Below are 25,632 nucleotides of genomic sequence, written 5' to 3'. Positions count from 1 at the left end.
ACACAAATATATAGATCCCCCTTGCCTGACTCTTCCAGCAAAAAGAAGCTGTACTAAGGGTAATCAAACCCTTGTGTTCTTATAACAGTTTTCATCACCCAGGAACAAATAGTAGTAAGGGGGTACTACAGTTGTGCTGTGTAACTAAACAGGGTTTACTAGTAGTGGCAGAGTTGAGTTTTCATTTTAAACTAAGCTTAGAATATTTTAAATGTCACATAAATTGCACTCAGCGTGAAATAAATTAGAATGTATTGAAGAATTTGGGACTAATTTTACTAAAACTTCTAGGTTCTTCCTAGCTCTCAGCCACAAGATCAGCCACTCATCAGGAAACATTCACAAGTATTTTCTTGCCCATCCATGGCTGAAAACAAAAATAGGAGACGAGGGGAAATAAAAGGAATTTAAAGCTGCTGAAAACTAATGTCTACCACATGAGGCACAAAATAAGCATGCTGTTGTATATTTGATGAAAAAATAACTGTTATGAAATATTCATTTGAAAAGTGATTAAGCTTTGCAATTGAAAAGCTAACCCTTCGCAACACGAAATAATCATGCAGCTTGGGAATGAACACATCCTGTGTCCTCTGGTGCTCATTATAATTTATGCAACATCTCTACCCCAATACTTTGGTTGCTTAGATATTTTCCTCTTTTTTTTTTTCAGATTTGAAATGAAAAGATCACTAGACTTGTTTCTTACAAGCATTCTTCAGACCCAGAGAACCAGCTTTACCATCCCTGTACATTTCCAGTATGCTTCCTCTGAAATACCTGCCAGGGAGAATAGAGGGCTCTCCAGCCACAGCGCAGCGGCCCCCAGGACCCAGCGCAGAGTCCCACCTCCTGCTCCGCAGTGAGAAGCTTCTTTCTTCAAAGCTATTAACAAATTTACTCACCAGCACAATGTAAGATGTCTCTCCTAAGGGTTAGAACGAACGACCTTTCATACAGAACAGGCAACCTATTCCCTAAACTACGAGTGATTAATCCACTGAGCAAGAGAAATGTTTTACAATCCCATTTAACTAAATTTCTTTGGGGATGTTTAACTTAACATATGAAAGCTATACTTTGGTACATGGTATACATGCAGACATCATTTATTTACAAATCCCATGCACAGAAATTGTAAGTTTGAAATTTTCCTTACAATGAATTTCATAATCAGTCCTTCCGTAGTCAAGGCACATACAGAGATCAGGGATTATTCATTAGAGGAAGGAATTAGCAGGATTTTAGGCTTCAGTGGCCTGTACAGACTATTAGCTTGCATTTGGCTATTAGGCGGGTAAGCAGAGTGGTCTCTAAAGCGTCAGCAACAGATAACAATAAATTCTCAAAATGAGATTTAACACCTGCTTTCCTAATCTTGAAGGGAAGAGGGGAAAAGCTGATTCAGCAGTGGCGCAGCACCACTTTCAGCCACACAGGCTCCCTGATGTCAGGCTGGGAGCACCCTGATGACTCCCAGCCAGGGAAGCCAGAGGTCCCGGGATGAGCGGATAAGCCCCACAGCCGAGACTATGGCAACACCAGGCCCCGGCATCAAATGATGTTCTTTACATCTGCATGACAGCATGCAGGCTCTGCGACTGCTTCCCTCCGATAGAGGAGGTTTTGAAAATGAAACAAAAGGACAGTACACAGGGATGGCTTATTTGAGGACTATCAGCTGGTCTCCTTCCATCACTTCCAAGGCCTGTATTTCAGAGATGAGAGGAACACAGGGATTGTGAAAGGCTGACAGAGACACAACCACAGGCGTGTCCTGACAATGCATTTTATTTAGTTATTCTGAATACCATCGGCACCCTCCACCTCCTGATAACACAAACCACCTTCTGGTAACACCAGCCTATGCATTTTCTTTTAACAAGCTAATCCATTGCTTCAAAGCAGATAGGAAAAATGAGAAGAGTTTAAAGAAGGTCTTTGCATTTGGTGGTTTTGTTTTGTTGTAAAGCCAAACCAAAGGACAGAATAATGCCTTTACAAAAATACAGTGTGAGACCCTCAGGACCACTTTGTTCAGCTACAGCTAGTGCATAAATACCAGGAAAGCAAGGAATTTTGACTTTTCTCCCCACTCCTTTGCATTTCCAAGGCACACAGAAATCACTGCAGTAAACAGAGCTCCTAAGAATGGAAGTGCTGACAGATAAGCAGCATGAACCCAATCAGTGAAACATCTCACAGCTTAGTACAACATTTCATCCTCACCTGGATCAGTAGAATATTTCAACCAGAATAAAAAGCACCATCAAAAGCACGACCCTAATTCACCACTACTGCAGTTTTGTATCGGCCTAAGTTCAGTGATTTCAAAGTAATTACACAGATGTAAACCAAGGATAACTGTGATAAATCAGCCCCAGTGCAAATTCAGAGGAACTCTTCCATGAACATGTACAAATAAAAATATTAAGACAAACCATTGCAGGATGACACATACAATTACATGATTGTAAATGCATATTCTCCTAGATCCCCATGTCCAATGATGAAATGGAGCTATGCTTTGTTCCTAGATCGTTTAAACATCATTATTATAGTATACACCTCTTTTGGAAAGAAAAAAAAAAAAAAAAAAGAAGAGTACATATTTTTATAATTATGGGAAGATGAAGACTAAGTAAATAAAATAATGCATTAAATAAGTTCAACAGATCCAAGCCATCCACACTAATTTGTTAAAGCAGTAAGTTGATTTCCTACTTCACATGAGAGTACTCAGGAGAAGCAGGAAAAGAAAAGCTTTTCTGGATACTGATCAAACAACACCGTATGTGATAAAAAGATTTAACTGCACACAAAAAAAAAAGTTGAGAAACTGTTCTGGAAAAGAGAGAAGGGTCATGTGTGAGATACAAGGAAATGGATAGTTTTGTTATTTAGTTAGTAGGGCAGAGAAATACCTTCTATTCCATCCTCACCTTTAAAAACAAACTTGAGATCTTTTTAATCAGTGCTGGTTTTAGACCTATGGTATCACTCAGAACAGTGTTAGTGTGAATGAACATTAGCTGGGTTTTTCCTTCCGCTCTTTTACTTCAAAACTGTGAGCAAAGTGACTGTTGGTAAGAATGAGGCGCTTAGAACACAATTTTGAGAGAAGCAGACAGTTGCACACTGCAAATCCCTCCACTGCTTGTCAGCACAGTTCAATCCATGACCCAAAACTCCTCTGCTAATTTCAACCTTGGACCTAACTTGAGCAATGAGCACTAATTTTCTGACATTTTTCTTGACAGGGACAAAAGGATTCCAGGAGATAGCAAGAAGCTCACTTCCACTTGAGAACTGATCAGACTATTTGAACTCTGTTCTTTAAAAGGTAACATTTTCTCATTATAGAAAAATCTCTGAACATCCCTTTTCACATCACAACCAAATCATTAGGGCCTGCCACAAAGCCTATTAAAGTCAATGGAAGTCATTCAAAGACTTCAAAGGACTTTGGATCCAGACCTTATGTAAAACATCCAGATGCAGCCCAGCAGCATCTCAAATTGAAAGGGAAGGCTATGCCTGTCAGAGCTAGTGGTGCAGCTCTGTAAGAAGTAGCACAAGCAGTGCAGCTTGGTGCTGAGCACCCAACACCTATGCTGTACCCCTGTTGGGGGGCTGAATGCCAGTCCAGCCCAGGGACTGAGCACCCACTAGCAGCTGTAGTGCATTAGGCAGGCTCCTGGGGCACAGTTTTCATTTTAGTTTCATGCAAAAGGACACCAACCTGCTCCTTGCCCACTAGGTAATGTGAACCAAAGTATGGCAACAGGGCTTAACCAGAGAGTCGCTTCAAAAGCCTGCTCCTGATACCAACTGCAATGTTAACATAGTTCCACTCCAGCATCACACAGCTTGATCTGCCACTGAGACCGCAAGGCCACTTCTATAGAGAAGTCCTAAGAGGAATCAAGCAAGCTTCCAGAAAAACTGCACATTCTGGGGGCTGAAGCACAGCAAGTGCCCTCAGGAAGAGTTCACCTGACAGAGCCAGAACTAAAGCCTTTGTTCAGGTGTCACTGCTCAATACTCACCATCTATACTCCGGCCTGATCCTGAGCTTGCTTTCATGAAATACAATCATCCAAACAAATTCGACATCCAAGACTGAAGTTAAGCAAGATTACTTTCTGTGAGAAGCCAAGTCCAACTTCCAGAAGTTTCCAGTCTGCTCATTGAATATCAATGGTATTACTATGCTTTTTCAGCCTTGTGCAAAATTTCCCTGAGTTTTAGATGGTTGACCAATAAATCCTGGAAGTTCTCAGCACTTCCTATTTAACTTTGAGGTATCTTAATTGGAAATCCACATTACTGTTCATTGCTAATACCAACATTTAAAAAGAAAACTATGTAAAAAACAGTTTAGGAAGAAACCCAAAATATTCCAGTTTTCCCTCAACTGGCTCCAAAACAGTTTTGGTTTTCCAAAAACCAGAATTTCAAAAGTCCAGCTATTTTCAATATCTCAACAGGCAAACACCTGAAAAATCTCAACACACTTTATACAGCACTTTATTTTAGACTGCAAATAAGAGAATCTGAAAAGGTCTTCCCTAATGTAAGGAATGATACATATTCCACTGCTCATCCGCATACCAAGCTGAAACCACATTTAGTAAAGTTTACTAAAAGGAAATTTGCGAGGAACTAGGTGTTTGCCGATGTTCAATGCTGCTTTAATTAAATTAACCCTAGAGTAACTGTTAATTATTTTTGAAAATACATTATGTCCTGTACTCTGAGCAACTGCATCCTAATTTGGGGATACAGTTCCTTTTCTGAGGTATAAAAGCAAACCTAAGATAAAAAAAAGGACAAGTTTAGTGTTGTCTTTTCATTTGATAAGTGAATTAAATTAAAATACAATTTCATTACACCAGTGCTACAGGAAACAAACACACAAAAAAATCACTAAGCAAAACCAAACTACACATTTAACCTAGTTCTGAAAGGACACATCAAACCAAAAATGACAGTGTTATATCACTATTATTAGCTTTAGAAACAAAGCTTTTAGGAGTAATTTCAGGTTTTAGTCTGGTACCCTAAATGATGGCACATGTAAAAAGAGCACATACAGAAGTGTAGTTTGGAAAAGATTAATAAGAGATTATTTTAGAAGCAAATCACTCCATAAATAAAGCACAAAGGGAACACAGCATCATTCAGGAATGGACATCTGTCACCCAAGCAGATACCACATCACACATTCACAGCTAATTCTGCAAAGCAGAAAAACAAGACTTTAAAAAACACAGAGCCCTACATGTATGACATTTATTTTTAAATTTCCAGTTACCATAAACATCCAGGCAACATGAAGAAACATAAACATTACACACAGAGGAAATGGTGAGAAATAAAATGAACAAAGAACAGAAGAAGAGAGAAAGTCACATGGATTTGGAAAAATCCAGCCCTATCCTGGGTTGTTCAGTGCTGCTTTTCTTCTAGTGGGGGAGGGAATGAAGAGGGAAGAGAAGTCACATTCAATGTCATCTTGACAGCGACCTCTTATTGAAAAACTATTATTTTTCCATCTTGAATAAGAGAGAACCAAGTGCTCTTCATAATCACATAAATGACCTACCACTCTCTAAGTGCTCTCTCTTAGATCAACAAAGAGCTATCGGAAGCAGAAAGTATTGCACACTACTCCCCTGTCGTCTCAATCCAAGTTATCGGCACAGTTCAACCTTACCATAAGAGGAAGCTTGAAAGGCCAAAAGCTTTAGGAAATACACTTATCAGACTACCCTTCCTGCTTACAGCAACCTTTTCAGAATTTTGCACAGTTAAAATGATAAAAACAGGGAAAAGAGAAAGTTAAGAAACAGAGAGGAGAAGTATGATGGGAGTTAACTGTTATTTTTGCAGGGAAAGAAATCAATAGCTTTAAACTGGCTTTTAACAAGGGTGGGAGGAAAGATTTCAGTTGTCCTTAGGGGTAGACTGTTCCCTAATGCTGCATTTCAGAAGACCCATGCAATTAACTCACTTAACATAAAGGCTATTGTTGCCAGGAACTCTGCACCAGCATGTAAACTGACAAACTCACCCTCCCCTCTCTCTAGGGGAATCACAAGACTCCATCCCCATAAGGTCAGTAGCAAGGCTAAAGAACTTTATCCCAAAAGAAGAGCTATTCGGGGATTCAAGGGATCAGTGGGGGTGTGCATTAATGTGTGTCTGTTGGATTTTTTCTTGTTTCAAGGAAGGATGATGGAAGAAATCCCATTCATTTACTCTTCTGCAGTTCTTCCCATTTAATTAAACAGGGAAAGTACCCAGTGAAAAAATGAAAACTGTATCATGTGAAAGAAAAATGGGGGAGAAACCCCCCCACCTTTCAGACCACTATGTTACCAAACACACAAATATCTCCCAGAAATGCTTTGCTGTTATGTTGAAATCCAGCTGCAAATTAAATTTGTTCAGTAAAAAAAGAAGGCTCTGGTGTACTGAATGACTCAGCAAGTCAGACCTCAGGCTAACGCACAGGGCGGAAGTAACAGGGTAGCCCACATTCCAGGTATTCTACCTATTTTACATGCTCTGCTTTGTTACTGCAGCTGTTCTAAAACACTCCAGAACCTCTTGTTCCAACAATGCAACTATAAGGATGGGGGGGGAACTGCCCTGCTTTTTCCCCTTGGTCCTCAAAGGCTTAGTCAGCAGTGATGAAAGCTTACCTCTATCAGTCAGATCAGCCTGAAATACTGCCTCCACAAGAGCTTCCATCCATCCATCCAAATCGCCCCAAAAGGTGCAAACCAAACTGTATCCAGTAGATGGATTTGCTGGAAATTAAAATCCTCTCAAACAGAACGGGTGAACCACAGCTGAGAAACAGTGTTTATTGAAATGTTCAGTGTTCACAGGGTTGCAATACACTCCTGGCAATAACTAAGGGCTGGGAATATACAAGGACCATGGCAAGTACTGGGATAGCTCAGAACTCCTTGAAAAACTAAACCCATAAATTCACCTCTACCACAAAGAAAAGCGATTAAGTGTACATTATCAATCAGACGAACTAACAGGCCATAATGCTTTCTTCTGTTTCTATCAGAAGAGAGTAGAGTAAGCCACAAAGGAAAAGCAAACACAAGAAAACCCTAGGAGAATCCTCGGATCTGACCTTATCTCCATATTCTCCCTCTGTCATCTCCCCCCAACACCAGCTTCCTGTACAGCTAGCTGTAATGCTGACTGCTGAACACTTACTGAAGAATGCATAATTACATCTCTTTAACCCCTTGCTGCCACAATGTACATACTGTGCTCGGATCTAGGGCTTTTTTAACATCATACACACACACCTCCCTTGAAAAAAAATAAAATAATAAAGAGAGTGTGCACAGGCTAGCAAGCCCCCCACACCCCCAAATTATGAAATTACCACTAATATAGTAATATTAGATTCCAACCCATACAAATTAGACTCTCCATATTATTTCACTAGTTGCTGCCCTCATGTATTCCTCTCCACTATGCTTTTGTTTTTAGACTGTGCAAGTACACACACAGTTGAGTCAGCAAAATGCAAGATCACCACCAACAAAGGAGCATTTCAGGCCCAGCAGCTTCTGTTCACATGCTTTTCCACATGAACCTCACACTGTGCATGTGCAAAAGGCCTTTTCATTTCCAACATATCAATTCCCCACTCTGGAAGAGCTTGAGAACCTACTCCTGCGTTGGAGACAAGAAGAACTTCCTGTCAATTTTGCTTTTCATCCAATGCCTAAAGCAGTAAGCAATTCTTCAAATTAATAGGTCATTCTGAGTTTTTGTGGTATTGGTATGCAATCTCAGGATATAGTGCTTGCCTATTCCAAAATGAAAGAACTAGCCACTCCAAAACAATGCTTTCACATAAAAAGTAGTAAGCATTTTTATAAAGCCCAGCAGCTGCTGATAACAGGAAAAGAATTTTTTCAAAAATAATTAAGAAACAGTAGCTGTTGGTGCTTCAATGCTTAAGAGACCTGAACTGATAAGCACACCTGACCACAGTGGCAGGCAGCCATAAATGACAGGAAAACACAGATCCTGACCAAAAACACTTGAACAAAAGACTTTCCCTAGACCCTAAGCTAATGATGAGTAAGGGTTTCTTCTCTATTTTGTCTCTATTTGCAGACTAAGGGGTCTGAATACAGATACTACTTACACAGGTAACATTAGTTTCTAAAGGAAACCATTTCTTCATTTGGGTATGATATGCAAATACACTGTTTTTCAGCAAGGCCCAACCCAGAGCTCACTGCAATCAGTGAAAAGACTGATATCAACAAAGTTTGAAACAGATCCTCAAAGAATAAGGAGATGGGGAAAAGCAGAAGGAATTTTACACCCACTTTTGGGACCTTTGTAGCTGTTGTTCATTATTCGGAAATAGCCACCTGTGCAGAAGAGATGCTACTGGTGTTTAAGTGTGAGTCTGGATTTTGTTTCCCCATGGCATTTCTTTAAATAGGCTCTCTAGCCTTTTCATTCCAAATCATCGGGGTCAAAGACTGGTATCAGCTATAAATAACCAATACACCGTCTCACTCCCATGTCAAAACAACATACAATATACAGAGCATTCTCAGCGTATGTCTTCTGCGTCTTCTTCTGTATCATGCTTTATTATAATTAAAGATGAACTGGTTTTGGTTGAATTCTTTTATGTAGATTGTCATAGTTGTATGAAGTCAACAGATACAACAACTTACAGCAATGAAAGGCTTAGCCAAAAGATTTCTAAAAGAACAGACAAAGTGAAAATACCAAGAACTCTGGAAAAAAACAAGGAAGGAATAATTTTAAGTTGTTCTGAATTCTGCAAATACGGCGCTAAGAAAAACACTGAGTACCTAAAATAATTAAAGTTTATCCTCTGTATTGAAACAGTCTATGTTTGAGAATTCATGGGAGTTTTAATGTTTAATTAAGGGATTTAAACATCATTTTAAGTGAAAACTCTGTGCAACCTTAACTATGGACCCAGTAGGTCACCTCCGTAATATATTCATGTTGGGAATCCAGGACCAGCTTTTACATAAATCAGTTACTACAAACACACAGTTCAAATATCAGTCACAAGCACGTGAAAAATCAATTTACAAGGAGATGAAAAAATAAATGTTCTAGGAGATAGGATATGCTAATGAAAATTAGTGTAGTGTGTTTGCTTTTTGTCCACATCCAGGTTTTGGTTTCACATGCAGCAACTGCTGAGACATGTTTATTTAGTGATTAAAAAAGAAAAAAGATTAAGCAGCAACTTTAAAAAGCCCTGTATAGATAAAGATACACCTGTTTTATAAGCAATTAGTAATTTCTTATTCATGGAATGTAAACTGTTTTGTTCAATTTTCCCAGAATTTGCAGATTTAAGGAAAATGCAACTCAAAGGATGAAATTCATATCCACAAAACCAGGAGATGACAGTAAACCTCTAGTATGACCTATTTAATACATGCAGTTGTACAATACTGTACCCACATGTGGAGCAGATTTGCCAAGACTCCTTTTTAAAAATATATATATATATTTAAACATAATTTTTAAAACCACATATATAATGCAAAAAAATGTACATTATTGCCACATTCACCAACACTACAACACACTAACTCCAGGCTGGGCTGCAACACAGCCTCCAGCTGCTGCTGACCAAGAGTAGAAATGGGCCTCATGCTGGTCTCAGGTGGTCACAGAGATGGGTTGACTATCTATTTTTCATGCATCCTGGCTACTCCCTGTAGTCGAAATGTATTTCACTAGAGTTTTAGAAGCAGTGCTGTTTACCAAAGGTGTCTGTGGGAGTCCACAGGGGAAAAGTTGCATACAGGAACACACAGAGCTTTGAGACACTGAGTGCTAGACACAGACGTGGGGGGAGAGCAAGAGCCCTGCAGACATAGTCTCCCCGCTCAGAGACCTGAGTGTGGTCTACAGAACAGCTGGATAGGTAAAATACATCTCAAAGATTTGGTCCACTGTTCAGAAGCCAAAAGTCCATCCCACAAGAGGTACCATTTACATCAATGTTTCTGAATGACATTAATTTAAAACCGACAAAAAAAAAAAAAAAAAAAAAAGGAGCATCTGTCTTTTCCTGAGTGTCCTTGGAAACGTTTAAGGAAAGCAGAATCTGTGACAGATACAAATAGATAAAGGTGCCAGTAAGCACCCCATAACAACAAATTCACTGGGGGGGAAGGGGGGGGGGGGGGGGGGGGAGAGGGAGGGTGGAGGTGGAGTGGTGGGGAGGCTGGAGAGAAATATGAATTCCAGGTTTGCTTGCTAGCCTCTAAGTTTTTAACAGAACATTTGTGTCAGCAGGGATGACTGAATCCCTGTATCCACAGCACTTGACTGCACTTGGATGTATGCCTCCTACTAGAGACTAAAATGAAAGCTGTATTTTAGAGCACTGGAAAAGTGAAACAAAGACTGCAGCTTGTGTTTGTAACAATACTTTTGGTTGTCTAGATGTATTTCACTGGCTCCATGTTAAAGAGTAAGGCAATAGGAGTAAATACCATGTCCCCTGGATCATTTCGGAATTTTTGGTCTCCTGTCTCTCAAACACAAGGTGAACCTCTTTAGAAGGCTGCCAACAAAATGCTTCACATACAGAGTGTGGGGTGGCAACACTAAGGACAGAAGGGAAGATAAGCATACGAATTAAAACTAAAGACCAAAATACTTCCTCAACTCAGACCCTTCCCAGATATATCAAGGCCCACATGTGCTGACTTCAGCATTTGCTTCAATTAAATTACAAGAACAGACCCATCTGCATAACTCTCAAGAATGCTTAAAAAAAAAGTAGAATTCTTAAAAAAATTGTAAAAAAAAAAAGAAAGAAGGAAAAAAAAAAAGGGGGGGGGGGGGGGAGGAGGGGAGGAAGCTGCCGCCTTCTGTTTTTTAACACATTAAACAGGAGCAACCAGAACTGCTAGAGGCTTGTCTCGAAGTTTTTTAAGACATGATCACGGAGAGAAAGGGTTAAGTCCTGAAAAATAAAAGCACAGCAGAGCAAATCTGACTACATGTTTGAAAGAGCCTATAAAATGTTACAAGCAAAACAGGAAAGCTTGTGTTAATAATGCATAAACCAAAGGAGGGGGGGGGGAAACCTACCCATTTAATGGAATAATGCTTTTATCCTTGCAGTTAAAAAGAAATAACCATGACTATTAATCTGGTAATGCCATGTAAAAATGCAGTTTTTAAACATTTTCTAACAGGGCACAGCTCAGTAACCGCTCTGGAGAGCGAGGCCTGGTGCAGAGCTACGCTCAGCGCTAAATACCAGCCTCCGCTCGGCGGAGGCCATTACCCGCCCCGTCGCCATGGCGACGCTAACAGTGCGCCCGACTTCAAAGACAAAGATGTAATTTCAGACTTCCAGCAGCCAGAGGGAGCGGTGAGAGCTCTCTGCCCGGGCGGTGTCAGCTGATGATCAATTATAAAAATGCCCAGGACGCGTTCGAGGCCGCCTGAACCTCCGCCCGGCCGGCCCCGGGGGAGTCCCCCGCCGCCCCCGGCCTGAGGGAAGGCGCAGAGCGCCGGGCCCTTACAGCCCGCCTTCGCTTCGTGCTGGCGGGAACGGCGCCCACCACCCTTCTCTTCCGTCAGGTCCTCGAGGCTGCGGGGCAGGGTGGCCGCTCCCTGGCCCTAGCCGAACCTCCTCGGAGAGCTCCTACCGGTGCCTTCACCAGGCGCCGCTCCATGCGGGCAGCAGGCGGCACAGGAGGCCGAGCCCCTTGTCCCAGCCAGGAGGAAGAATCCGAGCTTGCTGAATCAACGCGCTTTTAATTTTACACTGTCATTCCGACAACAACAACAAAAGTCGTTTTCACTTTTTCAACAACAACAGCAGAAGTCCTCCTCATTTTTTCACCCTACCTGAAAAGAGTACGGGATACTTGCAAGATTGGTTCGGTGGAGAAAACCCTCACAGGGAAGGCGAAAGCTCACTTTCAAGTTTTGCCACTGTGTGGATACTGGCAATTAAGAGTAACAGTAGTGCAGAAAAAACAGATGTTCGGTTATACACTGTTGTCTCATCAATATGCTCGCTCTTATTAAGCGTGACAAAAATATCCACTTAGAAATCAATCTATAGAGCGGCTGTTGTAGTGTAGCAATAGTATGGTGTGCTGCCCAGGAAGCCGTGAATTCAAGTGCAGATGCATTTTGTTTTTTAAATCTGCTTCACCAAGTCTTTGGGAGGGTGAGCAGTTCTCTCAGGTGCCATGTTGCCCACAGCATCACAGCTGTGTGCCAAAACCAACATAAAGGTAATATAGTCCCTTTCTGCTTACTAAAGCTGGGTTAACCTGCAAACCGCTTAGACAGGAGACACAGGAGCCGCTGAAAAGACAGATCCCTGAACAACCCAACACCTTTAAACGTGCTTTTCTTTCTGTTACCATATACAGATATATATATATATATAATCTAAATGGTATTACATACATACCCTGATCTGAAGGAAACCTAACCCTGTCCTGCAGAAGTAGAGACACGTTGCTCCCCTCTTGCCAGGTCATTAAGCACCACAAGCTTTTGTATCCTTACCAGAAAGGCACCTTCCCATCTGACAGAGAGCGGTCAGAGACCAAAACCTCACATACAGCAGTACAAAGCATACTAGTTAGCCAGCTAACACAAGCACAGGAGCCATGCACGTGCTTCAGCCAAAGATTACATGTCAGCCCTTTAGCTGACTGGGCCATGGGCACTGCTGGGCGAGCAGCACACACCACCGCACCATGTCCCTGAACTATATGCTCCTGGCCCAAGGCACAATGCAGGCCAGCACTTGCTATCAGGTTTTGGCAGTCACCCTGGTAAGACTGGGAGGTACCTACTGCTCACAAGCATGAGCCAAATCTTGTGAGACCCTGAATCAACAACCCTAGACTGACCTTGCCCACTCTGCACTTGTTTAGTTACAAATGTATTTGTTCTGTGGGCTACAAATTCAGGTTTTGCCAAACTGAGTCCATGTCATCTAAACTAAGCGTGCAGGAATCAGGAGTCTGTGTGAAATACAAATATACATGGAAGGGTATACAGTCTCTTGGATTGCTGGAAAAGTAGTAATTTTAAACACTGAAGACTAAAGAAGGGTGGGTTTTTTTGTTGTTGTTTTCTTTTAAACAAATTTAAAAAAAACACACAAAAAAAAACAAAACACCAAACAACCCTTTGCTTAGCTGATCACGTGTTTTGTTTCCAAGTTACATTTTTAATGGATGTGGGTGGTAGAGGAAAAACATGTCAGTCTGTAAGTCCTTTAATTACTCTTCCAATCTACTTTCATTGCACACCGCAAGTGACAAAAGATAGTTCTTGGCCTGCGTGGCTAGCTGACTATAGCCCTCTGATCACATCTCCATGGAAATGGAGGTCAAGTGATCAAAATTATTATACAGGAGGGGAAAGTTTGTTTTCCTGGCAAAACTAAGGTAAGGGATTTATAGGATTGACTTCAATCTGACCTGTACTATTCTGAATACAAGCATTAAAAAGCAGGCACTAGAAATCACTAGTTCTAACCAGCAAAAATTAAAGAGTTACAATATTTATATATGAGTATGTGTATGGGTGCATTTCTCAGTGTTTCATAGGATCTGATATCTGACCTCTGTTTCTTTGCAGAGGAGAAAGACAACTCTGTAGGTTGCCCAAAGGGCCCCCCGCACACCGAGCTGTGGCCTAAGCACTGGAATAACCCTCTGGCTAGAAGCAGCCAAAGACTTTCAGAGCCTAAAAAATTCCTATACTTTGTTATCCATCAGAATAGGATCAAAAAGACTGTTACTGTGATTTCCAACAGGGCAAAATGTCTAACAAGCCATGCAGGAAGAATGAGCAGTCATTTAAAAACACCAGTGGTGTGTGTGTGTATATGGGGGTCTTCCCAAGACTTCTTTAAAGGCACAAACAAAAAAAAGCAATGAAGATGGGAGAGAAAATAGACTACGAGAGAATCCAAATGACGCCACAACCATGAGATGCTAGAAAAAAAAAAACACCCAAAACACCCCCCCCCCCCCAAAAAAAAAACCAAACAAAAGAAAAACCAACGAAACCAAACAAAAAAACAACCCACCACCAAATAGATTTTTAAATTCTAGAGCCTTGTTACAATAAATCCTGGAGAATTGAGTGGAAAATTGTACCGAACAAGTTTATTTTTTTCCTACTTTCATGTAGGTGTCTAATGATACAATAAACAGGATGGAAAAAATAAGAGTTTTATGAAGCTTTCATTAAGCCCTATTATTAAAATCTTGACATGGTCTGTAAATTGAACAAGGGATAGAGATAATCTGGAGTTTTTCTTCCATCTCCACTGCAGTATCCTACAAAAAAACTGGCAAGGCTTTCAGTTCACTGTAAAAGCCTAAAATGGAAAGGTAACAGTCTGCATTAAGTTTTAATCCCATGCCATAACAAATTAGTTCACCAGGGCCAATATATGTACTTAATCCATACACCATTTTATCTACCTATACAAGCTTGCTAACTTACTTGATTTTTAACAAGCAAGTTTAAAAATCTCAAATCGCTTCCAGTTCCTTTATTTCCATACTTTTGAGAAACAAGCACTAACAGTTGTATAGTTCACAGTTTAAGAAACAAAAAAAATAATGTTTTATATCTCTTTCATAATCTTCTGTGCAGAATGCATTGGCAAAATTCATCATCTGTGATACTATAAACATACACGTGAGTCCACACCTTATGCTATGGCATAAAAACAAGCTTTGTTCTCTTAACTAGGTCCACTACTGTGTATTCAGCAACCCTTACTAAAGCTTACTGATGCATAATGTATTACTACATGCAAAGATGCAAACTCTCATGCGTACATATCTTTATATTACTTCCCAAAATGATCACTTCAAACTATTAAGTGAAATTCTGCCTTGAAGGGGAAAGAAACAACAAACCCAAACCCAACACCAACACCACATATTCAGTTATAAATTCATGCCACTTAACTATGATGTGAAGTAAATGACCCAGAATGGTGTATTTCCCTATACTAATGCAATTATTCAAATGTGCATCAAAATTCAGGTCCTAATTCTAATGTAACGCAATAAGTTTTATTTCACAGGTTGAGATGATTAAAAGGGTCATCTGCAATTGTTTACATGGAAGGAAAGAAATCAAAAGCCTAACACTGGGAACTGAAAGTACCCTTTTCCTGATGTTATCAACTTTTCTATCCTAATTTCAACACACCATGATGCTTCAGCCCCTGCAATTACATTGCTGATTCAAATAGGACCCTCTATATAAACTCCTGTGAGAGCAAAACTATGTCTGGAATTGTGTGGGAAATGGCACAGAATAATCTGCATGATGTTAAGGAAAACTGATGCAGTGAATTAAAAGTACAGTGCCTTCCAAAGACAAATGCAGAAACCCCTCTCATCTAGTGTGTGTGCATTTAGATTTTTAAAGGTAACTTGATAATGGAAACCTATTTACATGCAACACACTTCAGAAGCACTTCTCACATACAGCACAATATAGCACAGATTCTATAAAAAGCCACCATGAATCACTGTCTTCAAGGGAGGACTTGATAGTGAATCTAAGATGTATGACTCCAGCAAAGGAAGAAAGGTTTTGGAGGCTTAAGCATTACAAGACATTTGATTTCAAGAAAACGCATTTGAGAGAAATTTTAAAACCTGTTTCAAACCTCAAAAAAATAAAGCAAAACATGAATAAGCCTCACACAGGACTGACTTTGTTGGGATTCATATGTATGAATCAATCAAAACAAACAATACATTACAGACACTTCCCATTTGCACTATGTTGGTACCTAAAATCCCAAGCAATTATGGATACACCATAAACAATCAGACAAAACTCTGTGAAACCTGGCTTAATCTTCAGACTATTGACTGTGACTGCATAAACATCTGCTTACACAGAAATAGGGAGCTGACCAGGACCGCTCCAAGTGACCTTCACATCAAAGACTGGTAAATTTAGGTTTTTTTTAATATGAAAGCTGGAACATTAGCATGAGAAGTCAACATGTAGTTCTCAGCAGACAGGAATGGATGGAGGAAGATACAGAAAAGCTATCTACTGCTAGGCTTCAGATGTTGCTGGTTAGAATGAGTTACTGTGTTTAGTCAAGGTTATGAAGCTGAGGTCACACTTCACAACGGTTGATGAGCACAAGGAGTCATTCTGGAAAAAAAAAAAATCCTATCTTACAGGAATACCTGGGGTAAAAATAAAAGAAAGAAAACATTTACAGTGTCTCAGGTACTTCCTGAAATAGTATTCAAGTGATTAATACTCTGTTGTCTTACTTTCTGCGTCGTAATCCAAATTTTCAGACAGGCATGAACAAAGACAGGCACCAGAGAATATACTAAACTTTGGAATTTATAGTAAGCCATCAACTCAAAATTTACAAATAAACAAGCAGCTAAGATAAGCATTCTTTTATACACACTATATCCATGGACACATATTGTGTAAAATGTTCAAAAATTAAAGGTTAATCTGCAAATTAAAACCCCTACCATTCTAGTTGAGATTCCCAAATGCAGAACTGAAAAGCACTGACTTGGAAATTTAGGCTGACTGAAGGGACAGCTAGTTCAGTTACTGCCCCTGCAGCAGGTACATCTGAGCCATGCATGCAGAGGCACCCATGCTACCACAGTTTATGGCCTTGCATATTAAAGAAACCCTGGGGGCTTTCAGCTTGCCCCTCACTTCAGGCTGCAAGCTTCTTCAGCGGTTCAGGGGCTATCAGAAGCGCAGGTTAGTTGCCCCACCTATGGAGGCAGGAGCCTTGGGGCAGGGGGAGAGAGACAATGGGGGTGGAATAAAAATTCTTCAACCACCCAAATTAAATCTAGTTTCTTTAATTCCTGAATCAACACCAATATTGTCCTGGTATTTGGAGGTATCAAGTATGTTAGTGCAACTCCTTGTGGCTTCAAAAGGAAAAAACCTACTAATACTTTAATATTCCACTTAGGACAACACTGGCCCATTTAAACACAACTTTTTGCAACTTTAACCACTACTGGGATCTATAATCCCTTAGCATGTTTTCCATGTAAGTTTCATGTACAGGCCAGACTAAGTATTCCGTTTTTTCATTTGTAAATTTTCTTAGATCCTGTATTAGTAATCTGGTTATTACAGGGCTAATGTAAACATTGTAAAGTATTTTGAAAACATAAGGTGATGGAATAGCCAAGAATCTTTTTTATAGTACTTAGTGAAATTAGTTTTTTATACTTCAATAATCACCTAGCACTGTTTTTTAAATAAATGTGATCAATCTATCAAGCAAAATCAAGTAATCCTGTAAAGCACAAAACACGAGTAACAACAGGAGCTTCTCTTCACATTACACATTTTAATTTTAATAGCAAGAATAATTAGTTGAAGAATCAACAGTTTTGGTTTCAATGTTTCAGTTTAACACTACATGGACAACATATGCCCATGGCTGCTCTGCATTACTTTAACTGTACTTTTCTCCAGAAACAGGACTTAAACTGAATGTACAAGTTGACTCTCAGACAATGAATCAAGTTTGATCATCATGTGAAATCCTGGCTTCACTGAAGCCAGTGTAAAACATGCATGAGCATGCAGGCTGAGATTTTCAACAACACACAAAGTGTAAGTGCATCCCCCTCCCCAATAATAGCACTGATGTCGGTGGCGCTGCAGTGACTTTCACTGGATTTGACCCACTATTCTGATGGACACCAAGACACAAACAAGAGCCCACACACACAATCTGTATGTCCATCGGCACCAACAATGGGGCATGTTCTGCACCTCAGAAACAAACTGAAATACATGCACTTGGTACCCCTATACGTACGCATTGTATGAATCTTGTTCTAGTACAGGCGTATTACATAGAATGGCAATAAGGAAAAAAAAAAACACAAAATCAAACAAACAAACAAACAAAAAAAAAACAAAACAAACCACCAAACCCCCAACCCCAAAGTAGCCAATGCATTTGTTCTAGAATTAAAATTACTTGGAAAAAATAGCAACTTTTTCTAACTCCAATGGCTAAGAAAAGCCTTTGAGAAAGCTTAGTCACTTCTTTGCAACTTGAAGCTTTTTTCCTTTTATTCCAGGCTTAAACAAAGTTCAGTGGGGCATCAAACTGCCTCGGTTTTAAATTACAGTCTGTACTTTAAAATAGAATGCATGCACCACATGTTCCTGAAGCTAGATGGTGGGAGTGTTATTCACTGAAAATTGAAGGCTTGTTGAGTCAATAATCTTCTTTCACAGAGTAACAATTTTCAGCTAAAATTTCTTGACCCAAACAAAGGAAAACAAGATCATTCAGTTATTTTACAACACTGCAGAAAAAAGAAAGTGGGAAAGAGGCACACCAGTCTTATCCTACTTGATGTAAAAATGATGGAAAATTTAATTCACAAGTATTACACACTTGTATTTCCTTCTTGTTCGTGGTTTAACATACTCCCAGTTATTTTCAACAGAGACATGAATAGAAGCAAATAACTACAGGACAGAATTGCTATCATGCATTACACATGCATTTGTCAACTGGCAACTGCATTTGCCTCCCAAGAGTTACCAAGAATCCATTTACAGATTCCCCCCCCCCCCCCATCAAATCAGAAATAATATTCTGAATTTTAAAACATCAGTTAAATTTAGATCAAGGTTTTGGGGGGTTTTTTTCTTACCTGATTCATCCTTACCAGAGGGGTGACAGTGGTGATTAATATTTACACTCTGGTACTGATCACAAACCTGATCATGATTAGGGCTTACTGGACTAAGCTCTGTATAAATGTCATCAGAGTCCCTTGTCCCAGCAGTTTAACTGCTAAGAAAAGAGGTATCTCCTGGTGTCAACCACAGTTTCTCAAATACTGCTGGAAGCTGTTTTCCTGCTCTATTAAGACTTCAGCCATTAAAGGCATTTGTTCAGTGAGTGTTGTTGCTCAAGATGACTTTCCAAGCTAATTCATGTTTTAGAAGTGAAACAGGGAATGTGGATTCCCAATCATCCTATGTATTTTCCTTACAGCCTGCACCTATCAAGATGCATCTGAAAGGATGTTGTTCTGTGAGACAAGTACACCTAATCTTGCATTTAGTTCATTAGCAGTTCTCAACAGATATCCTCTGAAATCTAATTTAGTACCCTCTTTCTACAATGAAAAAGGTGTGTCAACCAGAGGAATGAGTGTGAAGCACTCAAAACATCCTTTAGAGGCTCGTTAAAATGAGGTAAAACAGAACTGTGAAGCAGTTAATAAAATCAGGAAGGGATTGCAGATGTACTGTTTTCCACAGGACTAAGCATAACAAAACAAGGCAACTGGCAACTTAAAAAGTTTCTCTGTCCAAGCAACAATATGCAGTATTTGAGACCTACCTGACACTGAAGTTCATACAACTATAGACACTGCAGAACCACAAACAAACTTCTCAAGTCACAGCATGGCACAAGATACAAGTGGCATTCTACGTCCACTGTTGGCTACTATTTTGTTTTCCATAGAACCTGCTCTGCCTTCATGAGGCGACCCAGTGAGTAAGTGATATCATAGAATTAATCCATGAACTCAGAATTCTGAGTGACCAGGTAAAGCACTGATTTCCTCAACTCCAGAAACCATCATCCCCCTTCAACACTGCATGACCTCCAGTAAATGCAAGATGAGCCTAAGTTAAGACATAAGACTAAGGCCACAATATCCCTACAGTTTACACTGATGCAGATGAGGGCTGCCACAAGCCCAGCTCCCCAGTGGCCTCCAGCCGTGCATGCTTATGCCTCTGGGCTTGCACTCAGGGATGTAAACTGGCAGAAACCTTACAAAAAGAAGTGAAGTATCTTGTGTTTGTCGGTGGCTTTGTGACTGCTGCAGGGCCCAACTGTGAACACTGGGATCTGCTGTGCCATCGTGTCTCAGTTGACAGAATGACAGCATCTTAAACCCTTCCAGGAAGATCATACAGTCTTTCAGAATGTGGCTAAAATCAAAGCTGCTGCAGTCCCTACTGTCTCCTTTCCCTTCATGGATTCTGATTCCCATCTCCTTGTCTGAGGTACCAGTGGCACCCATGCAATTACACAACGATTCAGTCAAAAACTAACCCAGAAATAAAGAGAGTGGCTGTTTCTCAGCTGGTTCAACTCCCCAAGTCAAATGCACTGGCTGGTCTCAGGAATGACAGTGGAGGACATGGGAGGGCACAGCTGGCATGCTGTGGGGCACACAGCAGGACTGCTACTGCCCTGGGCTTACAACACCTCTGGCAGCCACAGAACTTTACCTATAGGTTGCAACACAAAAAATCAGCAGAAACCTGTGTTTCAAAAGCATGGCAACCTCAAGTAGGCCATTTGACAACAAGCACACCTGATACTGGACAAAAAAAATACCTTACTAAAAGAGAGTAATAGCAAAACCATCACTATCTAAAATGACTTTCTAAAATGCCTATCTAAAATGACTTTCACACTCATGCCAATAAAAATTAATTTATGTTTTCTGCTCTTCATTCTATCAACACAACCCAACGTGAACAAAAATCCAACATTTACAAAATTACTCATTAAAGACAAAATAAAGGATTAGCCTTCACAGACACACACAGCCTACTGCTGACACAAGCTCCTTTACTGCAACAACAAATCTGCAGATACATCATTTGGAAGCTTTTTCCTGTAAGTGTGCTCTAGCTTTCTCACAATAGCAGAAATGTGCATTTTGTTATTATCCCTTAAGTCTCAATAAATATATTCTCTAGTAGCTGTTCTCCAGACAATTTCATTCAAGCCTCTCACCCCTTTATTCCTCCACTCTAATAGGGAACAGTTTCTGTTTATGACTTCCTTTCCTCACAGAGTACCTGACTCCCATATTTTCTCAAAAGCTTGAGATTTCCTTCTAATTGTGACCCCAACAAAACTGCTCGGAGCACTATTCTGTGCAACTTTTCATTTGGGCTCTCAGTGACTCCACATGGTCGGAGACCCACAGGTCAAACCCTCCAGATATCAGAGCAGTTGGGAGAAGGAAAGCAAGCATTGTATAGAATCTGACAGACCATTAGAAGTAGCTAATAAAGCCATATTTTGTTTGTAGCCATTTGTTACCAACCCACATTACAAATTTGTCCGCTTTGAACTTTATGGGAACATTCATGCCAGGACTTCTATATACAATGTGTGAAGGAAACGGAACAACTATTGAGCTGTTCAGCTGCACTTACTGTGACACAAACCTGCTGAAAAAAGTCCCCCAAAGGATGACACAAGCCAGCATTCAGTGCTGCAGAAAGTGGCCAGCTCTTCTTCAAATCCATCAAAGGAAAACTCTTTTCAAAGCCACATCAGAGAACACCATTCACCATTTAGCATTACATCTCTTTTGTTGTTTTTAGACAGTCACGTAAGCTTGCTATGTAGCTGCTGTGATTTTACACAATGCCCTTAAGAAACAAAAAGATAACGGGCATATTGTATAAATACCAGAATACCATGAAATAAAAAACATAACTAGATTTTATTATTAAAAGCATAACACCACTATCATTTCAAGGTTCGCTGTACAAAGATGACTTACTGACTACTAGCCTGAAGAACAGCATTACCTTGAAAACAAACTTAAGAAGCCGTATTTAGTATCCCAAAATGACATTATAATTAGGAATACTAAACAAGGGATAGTGATCACAGGTTTTTGTAGCAGTTCAAATCTGAACTCTCTTGCTCCAGAGAAAAAACACCATTTTCATACAGTCAAGCCATCCATACCTCAGAGCTATATTAAAGCATCTACCTTGTTTCACCATACTCTGAATATATGGATTGCTTCTAATTTCTAAGACGCTTTCCTTGGATGCAAGATGATGGCGAGTTTGATCACACTATCAAAAAAAAAGCCTTATTGCCACATATGAAGGATTGCAGTTGTTTCTCAATTTGAAAAATGAACAAAAACCCAACCAAACAACACACCCAAACCCAAAACAAAATACAAAATGGTTAATACCTCCCATTCCCTTCCATATCTAAACAGCAGGGGTTTTGTGTACACAAGGTGCTTTCTGATTACGTATCAAAGCTTTTCAGTAATGAGATGTCTCAATAAGAGAATTTGGGACTAACTTGGAGTTTAAGATGTGTGGCCAAAACAGTTAATATTCACTGTTAATACTACCAGCTTACTCATTGCTATAATAATAATGAGCTACTAAATATACCAAACACTCAGAGACACAGATAATACCCAATACTCTGCTTAGATAGCATGATGATGGAGGTAGGACAGAGGATGGTTTAAAAGTAGGACAACTGTTTAAGAAAGCCATAGGCAAATTAGCAGAACATTTAATTGATAAATAAATTCGCTTCTCTCTACCCTAATGAACACTGCTCATGAAAAACTGGGGGAGGTGAAACGTCCCTTTTAATGTCACTGCTTTTTAAAGTGCACAGCTATTGCCAAAACAATGTCCACAGTAGCTACTATTTTTAAGGTAACTGCCAACATACATTTTTGAGACCTGGTCAGAGAAATAAGTACTTTTAAAAAAGGTTTCCTGAAGGACTGTGGAATAAATACAGGGTTCAAAGCAAACGGGTATCTCTTCTTACACAAGTCTCCATCGCTTCTCCTGCAACATGCATGTCTCAAACGTCTCATAAAGAACTTGTGGAACATATACCCTCCTACATGTCAAAGAAATAACTTTAAAATGCTGTGCAGATGTTTACTGCCCTATTTTCAGTGATTGACAATCATTGTATGTGCCAGAGGTAAACTACATTACATACTACCAGATCTGTTACATGTCTTAGTAAGGTAAACTCTTCATAGAGATCTCTCTGCTAGCTGCAGATGAATACATACATAATGGACTGCAGAAACTATTCTGTATGAGTACGATGCATTATTCTAAGCCAGTGGGCATACAGTTTATAAAAAATTTTCATCATTCAAACTGAACATATTCCAGTTGGTTTAAATTCATGCTGGATTACTACCAACAAACAAGAAAATCCCGAAACCACGAAGGGCACACAGACACAAGGCTAAGGAGTACTTTCTCCATTATAGTGAAATAAGGTACTCAGAAATGCAAGTAGCTGCAGTGTCTTTGCAAAGTATATTAATTTGTGCTGTTTACCCCACAGCACAATGCACGGCACTCAGAAAAACTAAGAAATGTTAGTCCAAAATAGTTTGCTAACCAAAAGATCAACCTAGCCCAAGTATCACTTCTACACTTCCACAGTGTAGTAGACAGTAGCAGAATTAACATGTCAAACTCATTACTGATGCTCAGGGTTTGGAGCAAGTAACTCCTGGCAGCAGTATTCTAAACCAGAATCTATTGAAATCCTTGAAAAGGGCACAGAAAAAAGTCTCTTCCTCAACAGATTGTTTTGTGCAAGTACAGAATTCCTAGAGCTAAAAAAGTCAATCCATTTCCTCTATGCAAATACATATGTGCACAAGCACAAAACATGCATGTGCATAAACAGTGCTATTTTGAACCATAACAAGCCTAAGCAAGGTCCACTTATACACAAGCTGTCTGTTCTCATCATATGTTTAAAAACAGTTTTTGATCAACCTTGTTCAATATTTCTTCTTTCAGTATTTATCATCTGCTCAGCCTAGATGCAATGAAATGCTACGTAAACTGCTTTAATTTTAAAACACTGAAACAAGCATTAGTTTCTTACTGGTAAGCTCGATGGTCTTTCTTGCTGGATTAGGTTCAAGTCTTCATGGTTAGGCTTTCCTGGGGCCATAGGGGGTTGAGATCTGGTTCCATAGCCTTCCTGAGACATGTCCTGAAACAACAGTTGAAACAGAATTATTAACCTGACTTAGTAATTACAATTAAATCCACATCACAGAAAGGTGAAAATACAACAGCATAATGCTGATGGGTTGTATTTTTTTTTTAATCAGAAATTTTTATTCAACAGTTGTGATGGAATTATCAAGCCCTCACAGCTACCACTATGACCTGCACTGTTTGTAAAGAAATGCAAGGAGCTGAGAAACATGCTGACAACCATGGAACCATACCACTGGAAGATGGGGAAACACACCAAAACAAGCCTGCTAAATAAATGACCCCCTTTTACTGTAAAAGTAGCAAGCACTAGGTGTTCAATACATTCATCCTACTGAGATGTATTCTCAAGCGTTTTGATGGAAGTACTGAGCCAGGTGGAAGACCGGACTTGAAAATAAGATTGTAATCATGCTACGTAATCAGACTCCTGCAACAACCCTAGATTTATCATCGCTACTACCGACACAACTTTCAAACACTAGCTATCAGGTCGTAGCACAACGCAGTTGCTGCTTCTGCTGGAGACATGGTGCATCTGACAGATTAGAAGGAAAGTGTAGATCCAAAGCCAACACCAGCTTTGTGGTAAGGTGACTTACCTCCCTCCCTATAGCAAGAAGCCCAAGCAGTCATACATAATGGCCTAACACAATACCCACTACAGGGGTGGTGAGAGCAACTAAACAACCTCCCCTTTGCTGTCCCACAACCCACAACACAAGCTTACTTCACACTTGCCCATCGTAAAGCCTTAGATTCAGGCTTCATTTTAGCTACCACAGCAGCTTCTACACTAACTTCTTCAAGGAAAACAACAGAAAACACAGTACTGACTTCAGCATGTGTAACTGGCAGGGAAAGTTGAAGAACCAGTTCCTGAGTGCTAGAAAAGATATCTCACCTTGAAAGGTTTTTCTCTGTTGTTTTTAAACGGTTTAATTCTCTTCTCCCCCTCCCAAGTGTACTCCCAGTTCAGCGTGCTTCGGCCACCCCCACACCTTCAGTTTTGACACGCAGCTGAAGGAACACACGCTTTCCTGGTGCAAAGACAGGGCAGGGGAAGCAACCCCTGCCCACCCCACTGCAGCCTGAACGTTGCCTTGTTCTGCTTTACCAAGGACTGTTCAGACAGCTCAGCGTCCAGACCGACACTTACTGCTCATGCACAGACTCCGTGACAGAGCCAGCTTGCAGAGCAGGAAAGCTTTCTGTCTCTCCTTTTATCCCAGCTCCTGACAGAGGGAAATTTGCTTAACAACTGTACTGTTTCCATCCAGCCCCTTCCACATCTTTGGACTCTCCTGAATTATTTTAAGGGATGTAGAAAATTCAACGCGGCTAATAAAACAAACCCTAGCAAACCTGATACGATGTAAACCCAGCAATAAACGATCCTATCCCTAAGCCTGTGCCAAGTAAAATCAAGAAACACTTAAAAGGCCAGCATTTCAATGTGGTTACCAGCAGAGGGTAACAATTAGGCTTAAGGGTGACAAAGGCTGATGGCTGAATGATTATTATCCCCTGTGACCCCCCGCGCTCCCCCCCGCCCAGATTTCCACTTGTCACACAGCTCTCCTGCTGCGCACACCAGCAGGTTCCTGTGGATTAACAGTGAGGTTTAAAATCAACAAATGGAACAAGGCCCCCATTCAGCAGCCTTCACCCCAGTACAAAGGAGTAGAAAGGTGCAGGACAGCTTTACAA

At 40.2% G+C, this 25,632-nt stretch overlaps 1 protein-coding gene across 10 annotated transcripts in view; it reads right to left on the bottom strand.

The window, feature by feature from the left end:
• Nucleotides 1-25,632, bottom strand: part of ARID1B (AT-rich interaction domain 1B) — a 329,589-nt gene that overhangs the window by 204,880 nt on the left and 99,077 nt on the right. For all 10 annotated transcript variants that reach the window (XM_061471608.1, XM_061471615.1, XM_061471609.1 and 7 more), the window contains exon 4: nt 23,804-23,914. In XM_061471608.1, coding sequence (XP_061327592.1) covers nt 23,804-23,914 — 111 coding nt within the window. The remainder of the gene's footprint in view (nt 1-23,803; nt 23,915-25,632) is intronic.

This window comes from Pezoporus flaviventris, unplaced genomic scaffold (assembly GCF_033815535.1).
Source record: "Pezoporus flaviventris isolate CSIRO_AGI_PZ_B2104156 unplaced genomic scaffold, CSIRO_AGI_Pfla_v1 ptg000066l, whole genome shotgun sequence".
NCBI classification, from domain to species: domain Eukaryota; kingdom Metazoa; phylum Chordata; class Aves; order Psittaciformes; family Psittacidae; genus Pezoporus; species Pezoporus flaviventris.
This window is presented reverse-complemented; position numbering and strand designations above follow the sequence as displayed.